Source organism: Watersipora subatra, chromosome 4, assembly GCF_963576615.1.
Source record: "Watersipora subatra chromosome 4, tzWatSuba1.1, whole genome shotgun sequence".
In the NCBI taxonomy this organism is placed as follows: Eukaryota; Metazoa; Bryozoa; class Gymnolaemata; order Cheilostomatida; family Watersiporidae; genus Watersipora; species Watersipora subatra.
In genome coordinates, this window is record NC_088711.1 from 55,674,931 (window position 1) to 55,696,706 (window position 21,776).

Sequence of the window (21,776 nt, forward strand, 5' to 3'; positions counted from 1 at the left end):
AATCACATTCGACAGCTGAGCCTTTTGAAGTGTCTGAATACCCAATGCAGTATGTGGCTACAGACATTTTCAATCTAAATGGGAAGGAATACCTGGTAACTGTGGATAGATACTCAAAGTGGCCAGAGTTTTACGAGCTCAAAAATGTGAATTCTAGAACTGTGATCGAACTATTGCAGCGCCAATTTGCAAACTTTAGTAAGCCTGAGATCCTGCTGAGTGATAATGCATCGCAATACAGTTCCTACGAGTTTAGGTGTTTTGTTGAAGGAAATGATATCAAACACATAACCAGCAGCCCCTACTTTTCAAGGGCTAATAGGCTAGCAGAGCGCATGAACCAAACCATAAAGAATCGCCACAGGAAAGCTTTAGAAACGGGCCAGGCAATGTTAGACGTTTTAACGACCATCCGTTCAACACCCTTAGGTGACAGGCTGCCCACCCCAGCTGTGCTGTTGCAGTCTAGGAATTTACGAAACAAATTACAATTTTGCATCGAGCAGCTGCGCTATAAAAATCTAAACGCAAAGAACATTGATATCCTTCTGAGGAAGCGCCAGGGTCAAGATGTTTTTGGTAAAGCTAGCGGTAAATCGACTGCTATGTTTAGTGTTGGGGAACATGTATGGTGCAGAGTGGGTCATAGGCGATGGCTTCCAGCAAAGATCATTAGCCATGCTGGGACGCCTCACAGTTTCCATGTCGAGCTGGAAGAAGAAAGGTGGTTAGAAGAAATCAGTCATTCTTTAGGGCAAAAAAACAAAACTTGCTTCGCTATGATGTACGCTCAATGCCTAGAACTAGTGAAAATTCTGGCCTGAACCGCAAATTTCATAGACCAGCAAGTAGTGCTCCAACAGCCACTACCAATCCAAGTGAGACTGTACCAACCAGTGCAGCAAAAATTACACACAATGCAAATGTCCGTGTGAATAGGTTTGGCACGGTATCGAAACCACCAATACGATATGGTCAAGACACTTAACATTAGCTATGGTTCTGCATTAAGAATGTTTTATTATATTACATTACTTCTACACAAACTGTACACACTCATTATATGCTTCTTGTAGTTTTTAATGTATGGCTACTACTTCTTTCAAATCTAATAGCAGTTTGTGGTTCACACGCTGTAATTCTGAACATATATCTTATTGTGTTTTTGGGAAAAGTATGATGACATGTAATCTCATTAGTCATGTAGGATGTTTGCATGTGACGGCAATTATGTGCTTTCAAGCTTTTCATGAAAGCCAACATCATTTTTCAGCATAAACAGTCTAATGGTAATTTTATAGATATCTAAGCCATGCTATCATTTTTACCTTCAGTTATGTGTCAACTCTCAGGCTGTGAACAATACACGATAAATACTTCATTATCTCAAGCACTACTCAACAAGTCTATACAATCTGACAATAACCATGTTTTCTATAAATATTTAAGTCTAGCATAAATTGCTACATGCATGACTGTAACACCTGCTAAAGCCTGACAGACAGTGATTGTATGTAGCATTGGCTAGCAACTCTGACTTGTTGTTACTCAACAACATGCTCGCTGATGTCATGCTTTTACATACTTACATGGCTTCTAAAAGCTACTTACTCATCTTGTCTCTGGCAAAGAATCAGTTTTTTTACAGGGTGAGATGGTGAGTGAAGCTTAAATTTTTTAAAAAGTAGTATTACAAATTTTCACTCTGCTCTATTATCTTGCTGTGGCAAGCAGAGCTATAATAATGCGATACATTTCAACAAAACAAACGAAACATTCTCAAACACTCTCTGTAACGCAAAAAGAAAACTTCAGTTTTACTACAGCGCGTTGGCAAAATAATTAATAGCGAAATTCACTAAAAAATCTATGAACCATTATAAAACAAGTAATATATACAGAAATATACCTAGTGTTTGCGTTACAATATCTAGAGCAAGTTGCATCAAATAGTTTCAAGTCCAAACAGACAAGAATAGTCATAATTAAATAAATATGATAACAATTTTGTGCAATAACATTTAAAATTTGTTGATGAACCCAAAAACCAAAAATAAATAAGACATAATTTTCAAGATTTATTTTTATCAGCTCCCTAAAAGCTTTTTAGGATATACGATCTAAATTGTAGATATGACCTATATCACGAACATGGCCTATATTGCGTATACAACCAATATCAGGAATACGACCTATAATAGAATACAAATTCACATTAGTAATATGACTTACATGTACCTGTATTTTAGAAATATGACCCGTATTAGGGATATGACCTAAACTTACGGATATAACCTATATTACAGAGATGGCCTATATTAGGGACACGATGTATATTAGGAATATGACCTATATTCGAAGTACGACCTATAGTTAAATTACGATCTATATTTGGGATGAAAGATAAATCCAATACTTAAAATTATAAAAAGAACTTTTAGCTTTTTGCTTTTTGCTGAATATTTTTACGTCCGTGCAATCGTGACTGAGATACCTGGTGTAAAATAAATTCTGTTCACTAAATAAATAAAGGTTTTATTAACACAACTACTTTCGTGTATGTGGTACCAATGACATTGTTTATCCAGATAAGAAATTGGTGCTATAGGAAAGATGATAAACTAGCAAACAACCTTTTGACATAAGCTATGACTTCACGTAAGATCATTTTGAGTAGCCATTACAGCGTAACGTTATTCTACGTTTACTGTCACCACTAATCACTAGGCAATTAACAACACGCCATCTCTGTTGAGTGGCGCTCTAGAATTGATTTGATCTTGCCACTCTTTGGCAAGCCCCATTGAAGCTACTATGACATACTTCGAACAACGCTTTCTAGATTAAAACATTTATAAGAATTGTTTAGGTACTATATTTATTATATCCTATATATTGTGATACAAAAGGAAATTTAACTCCCTGAATAGACTGAGAATGAATACGCACACAAAATACATATGAAGATATTAGTGTAGCAAAGATCTGAAGAGCTGGCAAGCCATTGTAATAAAGTATTAAAAACTACTCAATATTTTTCTAGAATTAAACCGGTATTTTAAAGAGCTCAGCTATTGAACAATGTGAATGTTGTTTTTAGAGAGAGGAAGTTATGTTATCATTATGTTGCATAGAATCATCCAGGGAAATTCAATTGAAGATGGCAACAAACTTGCTTTAAAATATGAAATTCTTTTCTGATCCTTTTTCCAACGATTCTGATACATTTGATTCCAACTTCCTGTAATCTTTGCTATTTGGTCGAGGCTTTTCTTTTTTCTTTTTAGTGCCTGCTCCCGCGAGATTCATGAGCTGTACATAAAATTACTCTACATTTACTCGTCGAAAACAACATGATGTAATCATGATTTACAAAGCTCTTGTCAAAGTGCCAACCTTAGTAACGATTTAGCTATGTAATTATTCACAGCCCATTTAGCAAATTGAACTTCAAAGTATTTAATACTGTGAATTTCAATACGCTAAATGGGCTGTGAATAAATACATAGCTAGTTCATTACTAAAGTTGACCAAAATAAACCGCAAGCTTGTTTATTCTAAAGATGAACTTTCACAATTTTTAGTAGACTTTATCAGAAAGTAACGGTGTTTGTTTATCACTTTCTACTGTTTTTGATGTTTGAGGTGATTTGACTGCCAGCATGTTTCAAAATTGAAATCGACAAATCTTGATTGATGTTAAAACGCTCAAACCAAGCGAAAGCGCAATTATGGCATATATAGTTGCAAAGAGATCGACAGAATGGGAATACCTAATGCTACAACTTGTATGCAATAGCTGATATCAACTATAGCAACGGTAGAAACTAGTGATGTCATTTCACATGTGTTTTTCAGAGCGTTATAACTGCCATCAAGTTTTGTCGATTTTAATCTTGAAACAACCTGGCAATCAGATTATTTTAAACATCAAAAACAATCGCTAATGTTAAAAAACCTGTCTGATGTTTTCTGATGAAATCCATTAAAACTTTGTGTGAGTTCATTTTTAATGGATTCCAAATCAACAAAAATCAAATAAACTTACTAAAAAAACATAGTGTAGTTCCATCTCTGCATTAATGTACAACAAACCAAAGAGAGCCAGTTGAAAAAGCTTGCAAATGGCATCACACAAGCAAACAACAAACTTGGCAAGTGTATGATTAGTCAAGAGCTAGGATCCAAAAACTAATTGATTAATGTATAATTTAATGATAATAATTAATTATTAAAATTGAAGTTAAGGCTAGCCAATACTTGCTTCAAAAATTGAAGCCTATGATTTGCAAAGTTTCTTACCTTCTGGCGGTTGTGGTAGGCAACATAACCAAAGGCAACCACAATGATAGCAACGATGAAATAGGGAAGAAACTGAAAAGACGACGTTGACTTGCTCTCTGTAAAACACGTAATGTATGCACATCGGATGCTTTCACATTTGAACAGCCATATAAATTAAAGCAAAAATTAATTCTAAAAACAAGCAGCCATTTAAAAGAGTCAGAGCTCATGTACGATACCGAATCATAGGAGTTGTCTTTTATTGGAAGGAATATAACACAAACTTATACAGTAACCGCGCGCCTTTTGCAGGTGACCGGCACTGGTGCTTCCAGCGATTGGTGAACTCCGCGAAATCAAACCCAATTTTGAAAGCAGTGTTTTTTGTTAATTGTAAACATGTTCTTCCTTGTTTTTAAACTCATTAGACAATGTTGAGAACCTTGGATGTTTAAAACTGTGATGAGGGGTACTACAAGTGCTTTAAACTTTTATACTTCACAAAATGTAACAGGAAACAGCAAGATGTAACGGCTGCTAGAACAACTGCGTGTGTGAGACCTCAATGAGCCAGAGTATGAGAAATATTTATTTTAAGATGTTTTATTTTTTGCACTTTTTTTTTATTCATTTTTTCAAGTTTTTTAAAGTGAAAGTAAATTGCACAGTAGCGAGGAATTACTGTATAACCATAAACAGTAGTTAGTGGTGAATGGCATAGTAGAGAGGAATTACTGTACAACCATTAACAGTAGTTAGTGGTGAATGGCACAGTAGCGAGGAATTACTGTATAACCATTAACAGTAGTTAGCGGTGAATGGCACAGTAGTGAGGAATTACTGTACAACCATAAACAGTAGTTAGTGGTGAGTGGCATAGTAGCGAGGAATTACTGTATAACCATTAACAGTAGTTAGTGGTGAATGGCACAGTAGCGAGGAATTACTGTACAACCATTAACAGTAGTTAGTGGTGAATGGCACCGTAGTGAGGAATTACTGTACAACCATTAACAGTAGTTAGTGGTGAATGGCACAGTAGCGAAGAATTACTGTACAACCATTAACAGTAGTTAGTGGTGAATGGCACAGTAGCGAGGAATTACTGTACAACCAGTAACAGTAGTTAGTGAGAATGAAAGAAAGCCAATAACTGATTTTCCAGGATTTAACGGATACATCATACTAACATCATACTAATTTTGTTAAATTTAACACTGAACGGCCTTCAGATTCTTTTAGGCAAATTGATACATTATGATTTGTCTCCCCTGTTTTGCTATTTCCCTGATGTCATAGTGAGGCAATAGAAACAACCCATTTTGTGTCACATAACGTTTTTATAAACGTTTACATCGAAAAAAAAACTAATTGGGCCGTTTTCTTATCTATTAGCTCACTAAAAGGCGGACAACTCTGTACTTCCTTTTTTAATATTTACATATTTAATGCTTAATCGAGCTTTATTACATACTAAGAGTAAGTCTGGCGTTGCTCGAGATTTCTTTTGATTTCAAAGAAAAAGGCTACACGGCATTCGAAGCAACAATTCATTAACAGTTTCATTGAAAGCAATTGTTCTTAATGTATGCCGTTGTGAATTCTTTAGTTTTTAATCAGATAAACCATAGCGCATTTATATGAAAAAAAAGGTTTAAGAATGTCAATCGAGCCTGGAATTGCTTAAAGTGGGTGTCTTTTAAAACTGAATAAGCCATAGGGAACATGTGACGACCTGGCAGTATATGCTAACCTTTCCATCCCACAAAATTTTTTTGTGGGGATACAACCAGAATATAAAGCTCACAATTTGCACCCTTAAAAGAGGAAGGAACATCCTACTCCTATGTACTATAAAAAGGTTTTAAGGCTTACTGATCCACTTCCTAGGGAAACTGGAAACTGTTGTTCAGAACTTAACCTAGCTACTATGCCTAAACCCAGCGCACTGTGATTGCTGACCATATATAAACTATATAATATTCATGACTTTTGTTGCTGATTGTATATAAGCTAGGTATATGACATTCACGACTTGTGTGCAGCATTTATTATAACAAGAACATGTATCAGTTTATCATAACTATACTGTTTATACTCTATACTTGAAAATACTCTTACCTTTATTGACTGGATCTTCAATTATGTTTTCTTGTGGCTCTAAAAGAAAAAACAAAATGAAAACTTCCTTGTTATATGCAGTCACATGAAGTGGTTGTACTTCATAGTATATAAAAATTATTTGTACTAATGTATACTTTCCTCCATAGAAAGCTCTGCAGTAGAGATGAATAAGATACTCTTTAGCAAGTTAAATTAGTATTCTGCCCATAGCAGAAAATATTAATGAAATTTATTTCGACTTACCTCTGGCTTTCGTACATTTACTGTCTTCTGTAATTCGCTCGTAACCATTCTTACAATTACACTCTCCATCAAGGCAGTGCTCTAAAGTTCTGTCGCATGTTGGATTACAGGGGTCTAAGAAAAAGTATCTCTCATACAGCTAGCATTTGTATGAGTATGTATGAAAAACACATAATACAAAACTCTGGTGATCCAACAAAGCATTTATAGACATTAAAACACTAGACGTGTTTTCACATTTAGTAAAAATACTATCTTCTTCACAAGTATATCTGAATATAATATAATTAGGCGTTCCAAACTTTGTGAAACCAGTTTGATTACATTCCAAGTCTATATCTAAAAGATACTATCAGATTCCTGGTTCCAAACAAAAGTGTGTTTCCCTCTAAGACTATTGTAAGCTTCGGTGTTGTATCTATTTGTACTTTTTGTTTGTGTTGAGCATTCATATGTGCGCAATAGCAGAATGGCCATTAATAAGGTTTCCTATACATGTGACTTTTCTGACTCGGTGAATTACATTAAAGACAAGGAAGAAATATAAATAGCACAAGTTTTATTTGTCAATATGGTGAAATTGTGAATATATTAATATGATCTCTAGGCAAGAGAACTTCAAAAAGGTTTTAACTATTAAAAGATCTGCTAATTACTAACTGTTAAAGTGTTTAATGTATGCATGTGACTGAGAAACTAACAGGAATTATATAACATGATGGTTTCACTACCATTATATTAGTCTTTCAGTAGAAGGTTCCAAATAGAAAATGCAGCAACTCACCTTGACAGATGCCGTCAGCATTCATTGCAAGCCCCTTTGCACAATCGCAAGTGTTTTCCTTCGCATCACAGGAGTATTCATGGCCAGAGCATTTATTGTCACAATCGACTGTTAATACAACATAAAAGAGTTGAACAGGTAACTGATATATTTTGTTAGTAGTACTTTCTATTGATGAAGAAATCAAGTGTTTTTTGCACAGCAATTAAAATCATCAAATAGAGACATGTCTTGTACATAGTGAATTATAATGTATAGAGGCGGGTAACTCTCTACTAAGTCTATATAATAGATATATATATATATATATATATATATATACATGTATATATATATATATATCTATTATATATCTATTATATACACATGTATATACATATGTACATATACATGTATACACATATATACATATGCATATATCTATACAAATGTATATATTTATACATATGTATATGTATATTTATATATACAGATATATATATATATTATAGCCTGTTATAGATATATATATATATATATATATATATATATATATATATATATATATATATATATATATATATATATATATATATATATATATATATATATATATATATATATGTGCAAAGCTCATCACTTTTGTGATTTGAGCACTCTGGTGCCAGCACATTGGCTTTCTTAAAGTCTGCGAGGCAACTTAGTTGTTTCGTGGCAGGAAGCCAACTCTCATGGGTAGAGGTGGAACGAGACACGAGACATCTCGAGTATCGACCTGTCTCGTCTCGTATCGGTCTCGTCTCGACTTCACTATTGCCAAACTCGAGACAGGAAATAGAACTAAAGCGCCTGCGCACGGTTGTTAAAACATGGCTTCTTGCGGTAGCAACAACTCCATATATTGTAATGGATTGCGGGCAACTGCCTTTAAAGTTATACCCAGTCCGTTACTACCTGTTGCTACTGATTATGTTGGCCACTGAGTCTAATCATGTAGTCCGGACAACGGCCCTGTTATTTTTTAGTTCGGTTCTGTGTCCTTAAAACAGATACCGGGTCGTATCTAATTACTCTTCGGATAATCCAATTTAATAAATTAGACTTTTGCGGGTAAAATGTCTGTATTTTATCGTATCGTGTCTAAACACCAACTGCCCTTCATAAAATTCGGGCCTCTTTTTACGTATATACTACCAATCGCGGGTAAAACTTGCCCGGACACAGAGAAACAAACGAAAGGCCGTGTCGACCATAGTCCGTGTTCGATTAATAATGACGTTTTGTTAGCTCAATATAAGAATATACATGTGCATGTATACAGTAATTAATATAATTTCATGAGTACAATTTAAATATAATTCACATACTACAGCTAGTACACAAACAAAACTTAACATTAATGAAACGATAAAAATGAAAGTGTTATCGTGTGTTCTTTTAGTTGCGGTATTTCTTTGTAGAGCGACGGCTATCGGTTTCATTACACATTACATTAAAAAGTAAGAACTATTCAATAGATGGTAAAAATATACATGTACAAAGCAATATGTTTATAATAATTATGATCAATCAAGCTCAAAATTCTTAGAATATATAACTTCGGTATTTTAGAGCTGTTTGTGTCACTTTTGTTTACAAAAACTACATGCATATCACTATTAAAATGTTGTATTTAAATCGTTTACACCAGGTGAAAATTCAATTTAAAAAGAGTTTTATTAATTTTATATATACCAAGTAGCTAGTACTTGTGTAGTGAAATCATCACCAAATGCTCATTATTTTACTGTCTCGTGTCTCGAGTCTCGAATTTTTACAAGACAGTGTCTCGAGTCTCGTCTCGAGCTTAAAAAACCTGTCTCGTTCCACCTCTACTCATGGGTAATGGGATTTGTGTCCCTTGCCTAAGCTCTGAGCTGCACTGATGAGGCTTCAATAGCCGAAACAGTACTGTCTGTAGCGTGAGTATATGCTCCCTCACTTCGGTTTGGTTGAGCGCTCTGTGAGAGGTGCGGCACTATTAGCCTTTGTGCAAAGCTCATCACTTTTGTGATTTGAGCACTCTGGTGCCAGCACATTGACTTTCTTAAAGTCTGCGAGGCAACTTAGTTGTTTCGTGGCAGGAAGCCAACTCTCATGGGTAATGGGATTTGTGTCCCTTGCCTAAGCTCTGAGCTGCACTGATGAGGCTTCAATAGCCGAAACAGTACTGTCTGTAGCATGAGTATATATATATATATATATATATATATATATATATATATATATATATATATATATATATATATATATATATATATATATATATATATATATATATATATATATATATATATATATATATATGTATGTATATATACATGTAGATATATATAGATATATAACTCAGATAACTCTCTGCTAAGTGTCTCTTACATGTGGCTAGACATCTAAATTAACCAACAATCATAGGTTGTTCAACTGTATGATTCCGGTAACACATAACTGCATCGCTGAGTTATGAATGATGTAATTATCTTTACTGACTGCTACTGGTTGGGTAAAATAGTACAATCAAACTTCAGCATACAATGTTAATTTATTCTGATATTTGATTCTTGTGTCAAAACCGTCGGAGCAAACCTTCTCATAAAGATACATTGTATTTTTTTATTCATTCAAAATCATTAAACTATAATAATATTTCAACTCATTACATAAACTAATAAAGGGATGTTACATGTCTGTCGAAACTTCATTGTGGAATTATAAAATATAAATTTTACCAAAGAATTAAATGAATAAAGTAACAACCTGTAAAAACAGGTTTTTAGATTAGTTTTACATGATTGTGAGTGTAGCAGAAGCAATGCTTGGATTAAGCGGTGAAGTAGGTGAAAGAAATATGTAGAGTAAGTTTCTCTAACTTACACTAGATTCAGTCAAAATCAACCATTTTGCACTTTTTTGTATGTTTTAAATTATTGGCACTTTTCCTACTGCTAAAAATTGAAAATACAGTAAGAAAGCAATGATTTGAGATATTCTGGATGAGGTTTGTTGAGAATTACTTTGTAGGTTGAGATAACATTCTTTCAAATTTTGCATTGTGTTGAACAATACAAAAATGAATGTTAGTGTTTGTACAAGGCAATATACATCATATAATGACAAATAGGACAAGCTGTAGATGAGCTGCAGAAAGATTTCTCTCATTTTACATTTTACCGACAGATTGAGTACAAAATTTGATAAGAGCAATTTTTCACTCACCTTTACATGCCCCAGCATGATCCTTCTTAAAAAGTTTTGTGCAATTGCAGGTGTTACTGACTTTGTCACAAGAGTAGGCCTCCCCAGAACATGTTCCCTCACAGTCAACTGTTGGACAAACAAAATGAGCCAAAGGGTGGCTTACAAACAATTGAAATGTAAAAAAGTGACTTTTTTTTGTAATTGAAATATAGAGGCATTAAAATTATGAGCCTTCTTGTTTCCATGGTGAACGTACTTTTTACTATCACTGTTATTTTTAACAGAATAATTTTAAATTTGCTAAACAGTTGGAAAGAGTAGCTTATTTATATTTCATAAATTCTCATAGAGTATATACTTACCTACACACGAGTCATCCTCAATCGTATCATATCCCACAGCACAGGTACATGTTTTCTGGTCAGCATCATATATATAATGATTATCTTCCGTACATAGATTAGGGTCAGCTGTGGAAAATAAGAGAACACAGATGATATGCCTATCTTTGCAAGGCTGCTCATGCCCTGGAAACTTTAATAGTATAGCAGGCAGCATAATTTAGTCAGTCCTTACATAATAGCTCCCATTAAAAAAATCAATTGATTAACTTTGTCAAAGTGGTAGACAAAGTTTAAACAACTAGCAGAGACAATTTTTTTAACTAGTAGAGATTTATTTAAGGTGTAATTCTTGTGCAATTTTTGTGAATTTCCCATCAGTTTAGTTATATGACTCAGCAGAACAATTTAGTTGATTATGGTCTTCGTTTAAAGTGTCATGAGGTGTTCCAGTCAGGTTCAAGTATAACTTATAGATAAACCAGCATTAAACTAGAAGCTGTGAAGCACCATCATGAAATTTTATGTCAGGAATGTCAACAAAGCAGTCATAATTTAATTGACTAACATAATTGATATGATATACTACCTTTACTGTGAGTTTTTTCTATTTCCCTGTATTTTTAATAACTTTGAACAATGCTAAATATTATCATGAAAAAAAGTTATGATTGCGTTTTGGGAATTCCTGTGAAGGACTGAAAGAAGAAAACTTCTGGTGAATTTTGTTAGTGAAAATCAAGTTGTAACAAACTGATTATCTGGTAAGCTGAGTTTCAGTTTTTACCCCCTAATTATGTTAAAGTGACTAGCAAATAAAGGTTTTGCTTGAAAATGCTTAAAATTCTTAAATTTTTATAAACTTTACTGAGGTTTAATCTACCATCCCAGAAAAGTCAACGAGTAAACCAACAGCAGAATGAAAAAACATAAATCATCGTTTTGTTATAAATAATAAAATATTTATAGAAATGAATTTAAAACAAGTCCTCCTTACCATTATTAACCATTCTAGCGAGCACTTCCATGTTCTTATAAAGTTGTTATAAAAGGAACAAACACAATTGCATTATCAAAGCAACTGCCTTGACCAAGTTTGAAGTCTAGAAAGTAAACATAGCAACATTGACTCGTTTCTAGAGAACATAGCTCTATGATAATGACAATAATTGCATCTATGAAAACAAAAATACTGGCTAGATAAAATTCTCAGAACTTTCTTTTGTATATAGATGTCAAGTAAAAGAAAATGCATGCAGTTTGTTTTTTTCTGTAAGATAAAAGGCAAGCTGCAGATATAATCATACTCATTTCAGAAAGATAACTAATTTAGTCACTATTTAATCTATATGACCTACCACACTTACAGTGTACACTTACCTACGCATTCATCATCTTCCAGTTTATATTTAGCTGCACAGCCGCAAGTATTTAGGTCCGTATTACATTTATGATGCTTTTCAGATTCACAAATTTTACAGTCAACTAAAAAAGGAAAACCATGCAATACAATTCCAGTAAAATTAAGGAACTTAAAACATTTGAGATATGTACATCAAGTACAGCATTTTAGACATTCTTTATCATACAAAATAATTACTGTTTTTAGCCTCAGACTATGACCAAAATATAATGATAAAATGTTTAAGTTTTCATTCCAGTATTATTATGTCAATGGTTTATATTCCTCATTTTTAAAAACCAGTAAAATACTATCTTTCTTTACAATTTCCATGTAATTTAAAGAAAATAGAAATCTCCAATTTTTCTAAAGGTTTGCTCATTAGATTTTGAACAGTAGGAAATGCTAGCATTTGAATGTAATAGTGCAGCATTCAGTTAAATCTCATGCAAAACAACCATTTATTGTAACTGTTTTGTTAGATATTTCTGAACTTTTATATCAGATTTAATTGCAATTAAATTTATGAATACAATTTATGAATATAATTAAAAGTTGAAATGTTAAGTTAAATATTAGCTGTAAGCTTATAAGATTTCTTTTTTCAAACTGGGGCTATTTGAATAGATGATAGCAAGAGACCCATGATATTGTGCATGTTTATATACTATAATATATAATATATAAACATGTACATGTGTATATACTATATAAACATGTACATGTTATATAGTATATAACATGTACATGTTTATATACTATAACTAGCTGTACTATCCGGCGTTTGCCCGGATAATAAAAAAGTCTTTGACAGAAAATTGATTTGTATTATAACATATAGCAACATTTGCTATTCTAAATTTTAAACTACATATCATGAGAGAAGTGTTTTTTGTAGTTGAAATAAATTAAGAGAGAAAATAAAAACAACTGTAAAGGTTTTCAAACTTTTTTAAACAACTATAACTTTCAAACTTCATACCATCAGATAAGAGTTTTGGGCAGGACAACCAAATTAAAATAAATAAAACAACTGTAAAGGTTTTCAAACCACTCTAAATTTAAAATTTCATAACATAAAATAAGCATTACGTTAAAATAAATTGGATGGGAAAATGAAATTGTAAAGGTGTTTAAATGTAATTCTGAAATAATTAGCATGTAATCTAAGAATATAATCTATTTCGCTGCGATTACAATCAAACATTATTTGGTATACAGTTATATGATTTCAGTTCGTTTCAGTGTTGGCATGCAAAAATTGGCATGTAAGCTAATATTGCAGGCTACAGGTACTAATCATCATCATTAGAAATAGTGCCAAAGTACTATGTTAATCTTAGTAACTATAGGTACCTACAATGACTTTAGTAAATTTTGTGGTTATGATCTGCGTGCCTAAGATAAAATAGCATTACAATGTACCATGTGGAGAGTTTTTACTTTTGAGACAGACGTGTAACATAAATGCTGATTCTAACTTAAATGAATTTAGTTTGCTAAACACATACTTGAAAGAAGTTTTAGTATGTATTTTAGTAAATTTGAAACTTCTAACAATAGTTTTAACAATGAGAAACGTTTTTATTTTAACGGATACCGAATATACCGTATAACAGATACAGATAACTCGCCACGGCAAGTTCAGCAACTTACATCTTTTAATAAAGTATATAATCAGTAAAGAAATCGTAAAATTTTAAGCTTGAGATAAATTATTGTCAATATCACGGTGTCGAATAAATTAACCCTAAAGAAAAAAAATGAAGAAGAATCGCGTTGCATATACTTAAGACCAAAATATTTCTGAACAGGAGCATCGTAACTCGTGGACGCAAGGTTAAAATAATTAGCATGTGCATGGGCTATGCGGTATATGATACTGTAACTGCATACTATGTCGTTCAGTGCGTCTGTCCAGATAAGAACCTTGTTGATGCATTCGGTGTGAGTTCAAATCTATCAGAAAGCAGAATTTTAATATCATGATTTTAAGATTCATAGCTGGAAGGCCACACATACATACACACATACTTTGAGAAATATATATGGATGTATAGTATATAAACATGTACATGTTTATATAAACTTGTACATGTTTATATACTATATTGTATAGTACATAAACACTTATATATATATATATATAAGTGTTTATGCACTTATATATATATATATATATATATATATATATATATATATATATATATATATATATATATATATATATATATATATATATATATATATATAGTAGGAGAACAAGAGGGCTACTATAATAGATATAGCAGTACCCAATGACTACAATATAGCCAGCAAAGAAAAAGAAAAGGTAGAAAAATATCTCCCTCTTGGAGAAGAAATTGAAAAATGCTGGAATGTAAGAACAACCGTAATCCCAGTAGTGATTGGGGCACTGGGCGCAATAACACCGGCGCATAAAATGTGGCTTGCCCAAATACCAACAACAATCAACTCAGGTGAGTTGCAGAAAAGTGCGCTATTGGGAACAGCTAAGATCTTGAGACGAGTGCTCAAACTCCCAGGTCTCTGGTAGGAGACCCGAGTTAGAGCAGAATTTACCACCCATACGGGGTATCCGGGGTGAGGAAACAATTTTTTAGTATAATATTTAGTATATATATTATACTATTCATATAAATAGGGTATATATACGGTTTTATATATATATATATCCTATAGGTTCACAGGATATAACCTATATCCTATAAGTTTATATATATATATATATATATATATATATATATATATATATATATATATATATATATATATATATATATATATATGGTAGGAGACTCTAGTAGGAGACCCGAGTTAGAGCAGAGATTACCCCCCATACGGGTTAACCGGGGTAAGGAAACAATTTTATATATATATAAATATTGCATTAATAAAAACCACAGTCACAACTTATTTTATATGACCAACATCACTCATAGTATATACACTTACCTACGCATTTGTCACCTTCCAATTTATATCCAGCAGCACAGCCACATGTATTTAGGGTCGTATTACACTTATGATGCTCATCAGATTCACACAGTTTACAGTCCACTAGAAAAGGAAAAACATGTAATACAATTACTTTGAAATTAGGGAATTTAAAACATACAAAGTATTTACACCAGGTACAGCATTTTAGATATTCGTTATCATACAAATAATTACTGTTTTCAGCCTCAAAGTATAGTCAAAATTTAATAATGGCATAAAGAGTTTAGGTTTTAATGTCAATATTGTCAGTAATTTTATGTAAAAGGTTTGTTTTTTTCTTTGTAAAGATTAGTAGAAATACTATCTTTTTTTAAAATATCTTTTTGAACTAAAAAAATAGATACCTCCAATTTTCTAAAAAAAATTTATTTATTTTCACACAGTGGGAAATGTTAGCATTTAAATGTAACAGCATTGGAGCATTTTATTAAGCTTCACGCAAAACAACCATTTATTGTAACTGCTTTGTGAGATGGTTAGAAACATTTATATCAGATTCAACTGCAAGTAATTTTATGTTAATAATACATTGTTAGTTCTAATATCATATAATATCAGTTCTAATAAGCTTATGGGATTTCTCTTTTTACACTAGTGCTAGTTTGTATGGACAGCAGGAAACTCATGAGACTAGACAGTTTCTGGGGCTTCCAGTAGCAAAAGAGTTGAAGGTCCATTATATGAGAAAACCATAATGTGATCGCCATAGAATAGACTAGCTCGACGCTAGTAAAGACGAAATTACTCAAATATTTTGTAGATTTTATCATGAAGTTTCAGTATTTTTGGGTCATTTGTGATTGTGTTTGATGTGGGAAGTGGTCTGATTGCCAGGATGTTTCAATATTGAATTCAATAAAGTTGATCTTATAGTCTTATACAGTCTTATAGTATGTAATCAGGCATATTTTAGGCAGCGATATGGATTGTATTGATTGATGAGATGCCATGATAAAATGAAGTTCAAATTTTTAGCCTCCGCTATAGATAAAAGGTATTCATGAAATTTAGCAGTTGAATGCGCTGATTCTGCAATGTAAAAAGATAGTTATGGCGCATGCTTGATGTATTGGTGCTCAACATGCATGCTTTTCTACCTGCACCTGTCTTTTCTACCTGCACCTGTCCCGATACCTTAATGGTGAACTTGTACAAAATTTTATAAGAAAGTGTTGGTATTTTTCTATCATTTGCAATTGTTTTTGATGTTTAAGGTGATCTGACTGCCAGAATGTTTTAAGATTAAAATCGACAAAACATGGTTGTGGTTAAAACACTCAGATAAAATGGAAGTGCGATTATGACGTTTATAATTGTAAAGAAACTGACAGAGTAGAGGTATGTAACGCTGCAACCTAAATGCAAGAGCCGATATCAACTTTAGTGCCGGTAACAACTAACGGCATCCTTTTGCACATATTTTTCTTCTGATCACTTTAGTCGCGATCAAGCTGCAATGATTTTAATCTTGAAGCATCCCGGCAGTCACATCACCTCAAACATCAAAAACAATCGCAAATGATAGAAAATACTGATACTTTCTGATAAAATCTACTAAAACCTTGTGATGTTCATATTTAAGAGGTGACAACTCCTGCGTAGTATGTATTGTTAAGCGCTTTAGCTATCTAAACTGTTTAGCGGGAAGATAGGCTAGATAGCTAAACACATATTAAAATCAAACTGTTGAGAGCTCACAACAATACATACAAAAAAATTGTCTCAACATGAATATGAAGGAAATAGTATTTTGAAATGTCGAGAAACACATGTTTTATGTCGATTTTGTACATGAAACAACTATATAGAGGCTGCCAAGGAGTACACTTGGATATATTGCTGACACAGTAATACATAAGAGTTTTCTACTCTCTAAAGCTTCACTGTACAAAAATCGTTAGAATGTCCAGATCGCAATAGCAAGGTTTTTTCTTTTGTTCAAAAGTATATAAACAGATAAAACATAATGAAGCAATTAAAACTGTGGTCAAACTTTTGCTTCCAAAAAGTGTGCAAATCCAGTGTTTATGTTGAGCTAACAGGAAATACGATTAAAAACAACCATTCAGTAAAAGTTGGTGATTTCTAGATAAGTATAATGCATGAGTTAACAAACGAAATCAAAAGACAGTTCACTTATAATACTTTAGACAAGGATATGACTCTGTTACATGCGAGTAGAGAGGATAAATCAGCTACCAGAAACAAGGTTGGGTTTGAAACTATCAGCAGTACACAAATACAGCGAATGGCCATGGTTAACTGGTTAACCTACCATGACATTTGGTATCATTACCACGAGAGAAGAAGTGCTTGCAATCACAGCTACTAGATAGTTTGGAGCAAACCTCTGTATCTGGGTCACACCTTGAACAGACGTCTACAGAAAGAAAGATTAATTTTGGAAAAGTAAGAACAATTAGAGATACTAACAAGCTTTCTACTAGAAGTTAATAAAAACTGTGGTAAATATTAAAACAGTAATTAAAGGAATCAGGGAGGCAAAGGTTGTAAACTGACTGTATAGCTGTTGGTAAAAGAATATAGATTAATAGAGTCTTTACAGAGACAATAAAAACAATGGCTAACTAAACACATTTAAATAACTTTTTATACTCACTATAAAGAGCACTAGCAAACACGAGGCTAAACTTGGGTTAATATTAGACAATAAATAGTGACGATTCAAGTTTAAACTTATTTAATAAATTTAAACTGATCAAATGTGTCAAATAATAGAAAACAGGTTTTAAATTTACATTAAAAATACAGACAAAAATGCATCTGTACACAAATATTCTTTTTATGCTAATGACCAAAATTGACTAGCAGGCCCGTGGCAACAACTTGTGACAATATTGGACAATAAAAGGGGATGAATAATAAACATAAAAAATTTACTATGTCAAATGAAAGGAAACAACTCTTGATTTTTCAACCGTTGCTGTCAAAAGATTAATAACTTAATACGCTTTCATCATGAAAAGGTTAACTAGCTACCTCTGTAACAAAAGCAACAAACATTAAGCCTCCACTTCTTTTGTTTTAATTGTCTATCATGGTGTTTAAATAAATGAGAAATGACTATTTGAACTGCTTTCGCTGCATATAAACTTGTCAATGAGCTTACCGAAGTCGCACTTTTCTCCAGACCATGGATGTTGACAGTTACATTTGCCATTTATCATGCATCCATGAAGACACTCATTAGAGTTGCATTCTACAAGAGTAGTAATACAAGATTTTGACACAGCAGAGCGAAGCAAAACTTATCCTGATTATATAATAATGCTCACCAAATGATTATGACAAATGACCAAATGACCAAGGACAGTGCCTTCCTGCCATCAGAGAAGGTTTGGCTACCGATGACTAAACTTGGATGACCGAGTGGACAAGCAGAAGTCCAAGTAATAAAAACAGATAAGTGAGCGAAGTCTAATGGAAAATGTTATAAATGAAGAAAACGCCATCATTCCGGCAGAGCAGTGCAAGCTCTCTGCGCAATTGTCAATTGTTGCACACATCTATGATTTTATGCATTTATATTTAGTTAGACTGAAATATATATTCCTTGGTGGCTAAACACTCGGTGTGTTTTTATGTTGCTTGACTGTCTTGTGGAAAGAAATAGAATGGGCAATTTTCTCATACTGGTAGCAGTGGTGAGATGAAAGATCTTTGCTTTGCAAAACTGAGTCCAAAAGCATGAGCGTCTTTGACCTCTGGTAGGCAGTTTGCAGGAGACAGCATCACCATTCCCTGACGGTTGACGATCACTTGTTTGAGCGAGTTGTGGAAAATGATTTCTTTGAGCTCGGTAAATTGTGTTGCTTGAGCAATGCTGTCCCATAACTTGGCAAACTTTTTTCAGTAGGAAAGAGATTTTCCTGAAATCAGTAAGCCGTGCTACACAGAAACTCTGTTCTAAAGCTTGTAGAGCTTTTAGGATCATGACCCAAAAAATGGACCGACTGGCCAAGGTTCTTAAATGACTAGTGATGGTGCCCTGGCTCAGGCCTTGGCTCAGCAGTTCAAGGCATTTCAATACTTGGGATTAAAGGATGTCGAGTATTTTATCAGCCAGTTCCAAAAAGTAACCAGAGCGAATGCTTAGACAGAAGAGGAGGGTGTGCTACACTTCTAAGAGGCCCTGAAGGAAGAAGGCAATGACTGAGGACAAGCCGATCGCATAGGAGCCATCTTCGATGTGCTCCGAGCCTGGTTTGACTTTTGACCTAGGCAGGCTTGCAACAAGCTGAGCACTCTGAGACGGGTCACATCAATCTCCCTTAAAAAGTACACCTGCAAGGTAGAGAGACTAGTCTAAGTGATGTTTAAAGATTTTCTGGGCCCTTATAAAGTTGACATGACCAAATATCTGTTCTGCAGCTTGGTCAACCATGCCTGCCTGCAGAGACACCTCTTGGCTATGACTAAATCTACTTTGATAAAATCAGTACACCCCAGAAAAATGTTCTTGCAGATCAAGCTCAAAGACCGAGGGGCTACCGATGTCTGGCCCGTGAAAGAGGTTTCTGAGAAGCAGGCAGTTGTGATTCAGAACCAAACAATCAGTCAGTTAGCTCAGCTCATACAGCAGCTAGCTGCTCATACAGCAGCTATCCTGTTGCAGCTGCTGCAAGTGCAGCAGCTGCAACAGGAAAAGAGTATGCTCCAAAAAAAAGAAACAAAAGGCTTTGCAGTGTTAGAGCTGTGGGACCGCTAGGCACATGCGCCGGCGTTACCCTAAAAGGCCAGAACACCAGGAAACAGCAACAGGCTGCAACGGTAGAGCCGACTAGTGGTTGCACTAAGGCCCCCAACTCATATTGCTTCTGCAAAAAAACCAGCTGGCGCTGCGTCAGAGACCCGTCATAATAGCCAGCTTGACCAAGCCCTGACTGAGGAGGTTTGCCAAAAAGGGCACTAGTTTTAAATCACTGGCACCAAAACAGGAAACCAAGAAGGAGGTCTGTCCCTGCATGCTGGCAGTAGAACAGACTTCTGTCATAGCTCTACAGAACTACTATCATTCTTTGGAAGACTTGGAACTCAAACTCCTAGCAGATGAACTCGGCATACCATCACTTCCAAGCCGAGCTGAACCAGGCTGCCAGGCAAAAACACACTCAAAAACTAGTTGGACGGAAACCAGTCGATACAAGATCCAAGATTCAACTTTACGATCAAACCGGTCTTCCATTGCTTACTCTAACAGAGCCAGCATTTAAAACGCCGACTTTAAGAGTGTGGGCTCCTAGGGTAGGCCCCAGGAACGGAAAGGAGAATGACAGGCTGATATGAAAAACCCTTGGAAGCCTGCATTAAAGGCTGAAGGACTGACTCACAGTAGTCATGCTAGTTGGATTTCACAAGAACTCCCCCAAACGCCGCCTCAGCAATCCTAAAAATGCATGGAGCGAGTAGACCAGCTTGGCTTAGCAACAATGGTACCAAGCTAGTTTGGGCGCAATCACCGAGTCTCACTCTACCAATTTCTTCCTTTCTGAGAAACTAGAAGAGCAGCTCGTTTAGTGCCAGCTTGACACCGATTGTACCTCAAACATACTAAAAAAACAGGTGTTTAACAATTTCCCCATGGCTGTGAGCAACTCGTTGAAAAACAAACATGTCTTCATGGATTCATGGAAAACATTCACGGAAACATGGATTCATGTCTGATGAGAACAGGTTGCCTTTTTACAGGGTAGTACAGCTACCCATATGGCTTTGGGGTGTAAGAAACAAAAGAGATTTGTATAAGGAGCCAGATCAGAAAGGACACTACCTGGGAAATGCTAATCTTGGTGGCCTACCAATGTATGTACCATAGGATTCTAGCAGCCTGTGGCCTTAATGAATATTTGTTAATTTGCTTGTATGGACAGGCACGGTTGGTCGCTTGCCCACTTAGTAGACCTCTATGTGGCAGCCCAATGTAGCTGCACAGAGTCGAGACATGTCAAGAGACTGACATAGCCGCTGATGCGCTGCCAAAGCACATTCAGCACTGGATATTGTGTTATGGATCAGAATTTTGAAGTAGAACACTTCAATTCATTCAAAGAAGAAGGTTGTCTCATCCGCCTACCACCGCATCGACTGGGCCCAGAGGAAAAAGCGAAAACCGAGGGTCAAGCTCGGTAACTGTTGGACAAAAGACTCAATGCACTGGCTGGGGATGCATAGAGCTCCCTAATGGTCCTTGTTCAAAAGAAGAATGGCAAGTAGCGTTTCTGTATCAGTTAGCAAGTGACAGTTAAACACTGTTACTGAGCAGGGCGCCTACCCCTTTTCTGGATCAGTGACGGCATTGGTGCATTGATTGTCAGCCAATACTTCAGTACACAGGATCTGGTCT

At 34.5% G+C, this 21,776-nt stretch overlaps 1 protein-coding gene across 1 annotated transcript; it reads right to left on the reverse strand.

The window, feature by feature from the left end:
• Positions 1-6,531: 6,531 nt before the first annotated feature.
• Positions 6,532-19,265, reverse strand: LOC137394370 (multiple epidermal growth factor-like domains protein 10). Its single transcript, XM_068081083.1, has 9 exons — positions 19,067-19,265; positions 18,543-18,632; positions 17,688-17,792; positions 12,370-12,474; positions 11,011-11,118; positions 10,667-10,774; positions 7,436-7,543; positions 6,652-6,765; positions 6,532-6,560 (listed from the first exon to the last, which is right to left on the reverse strand). The coding sequence occupies exons 1-9, from the start codon at positions 19,263-19,265 to the stop codon at positions 6,532-6,534; spliced, it is 966 nt and encodes a 321-aa protein (XP_067937184.1).
• Between the last annotated feature and the right edge of the window lie 2,511 nt (positions 19,266-21,776).

What these genes read in the sequence shown, in the direction of transcription:
- LOC137394370 (XM_068081083.1), bottom strand. Translation starts at nt 19,265, where the DNA reads ATGGGACAGCATTGCTCAAGCAACACAATTTACCGAGCTCAAAGAAAT. An exon ending in TAATGATACCAAATGTCATG is followed by an intron (nt 12,475 to 17,687) that starts GTAGGTTAACCA and finishes TTCCTTTTTTAG; the next exon opens with TTGACTGTAAAATTTGTGAA. An exon ending in TGAGGATGACTCGTGTGTAG is followed by an intron (nt 10,775 to 11,010) that starts GTAAGTATATAC and finishes TTTGTCCAACAG; the next exon opens with TTGACTGTGAGGGAACATGT.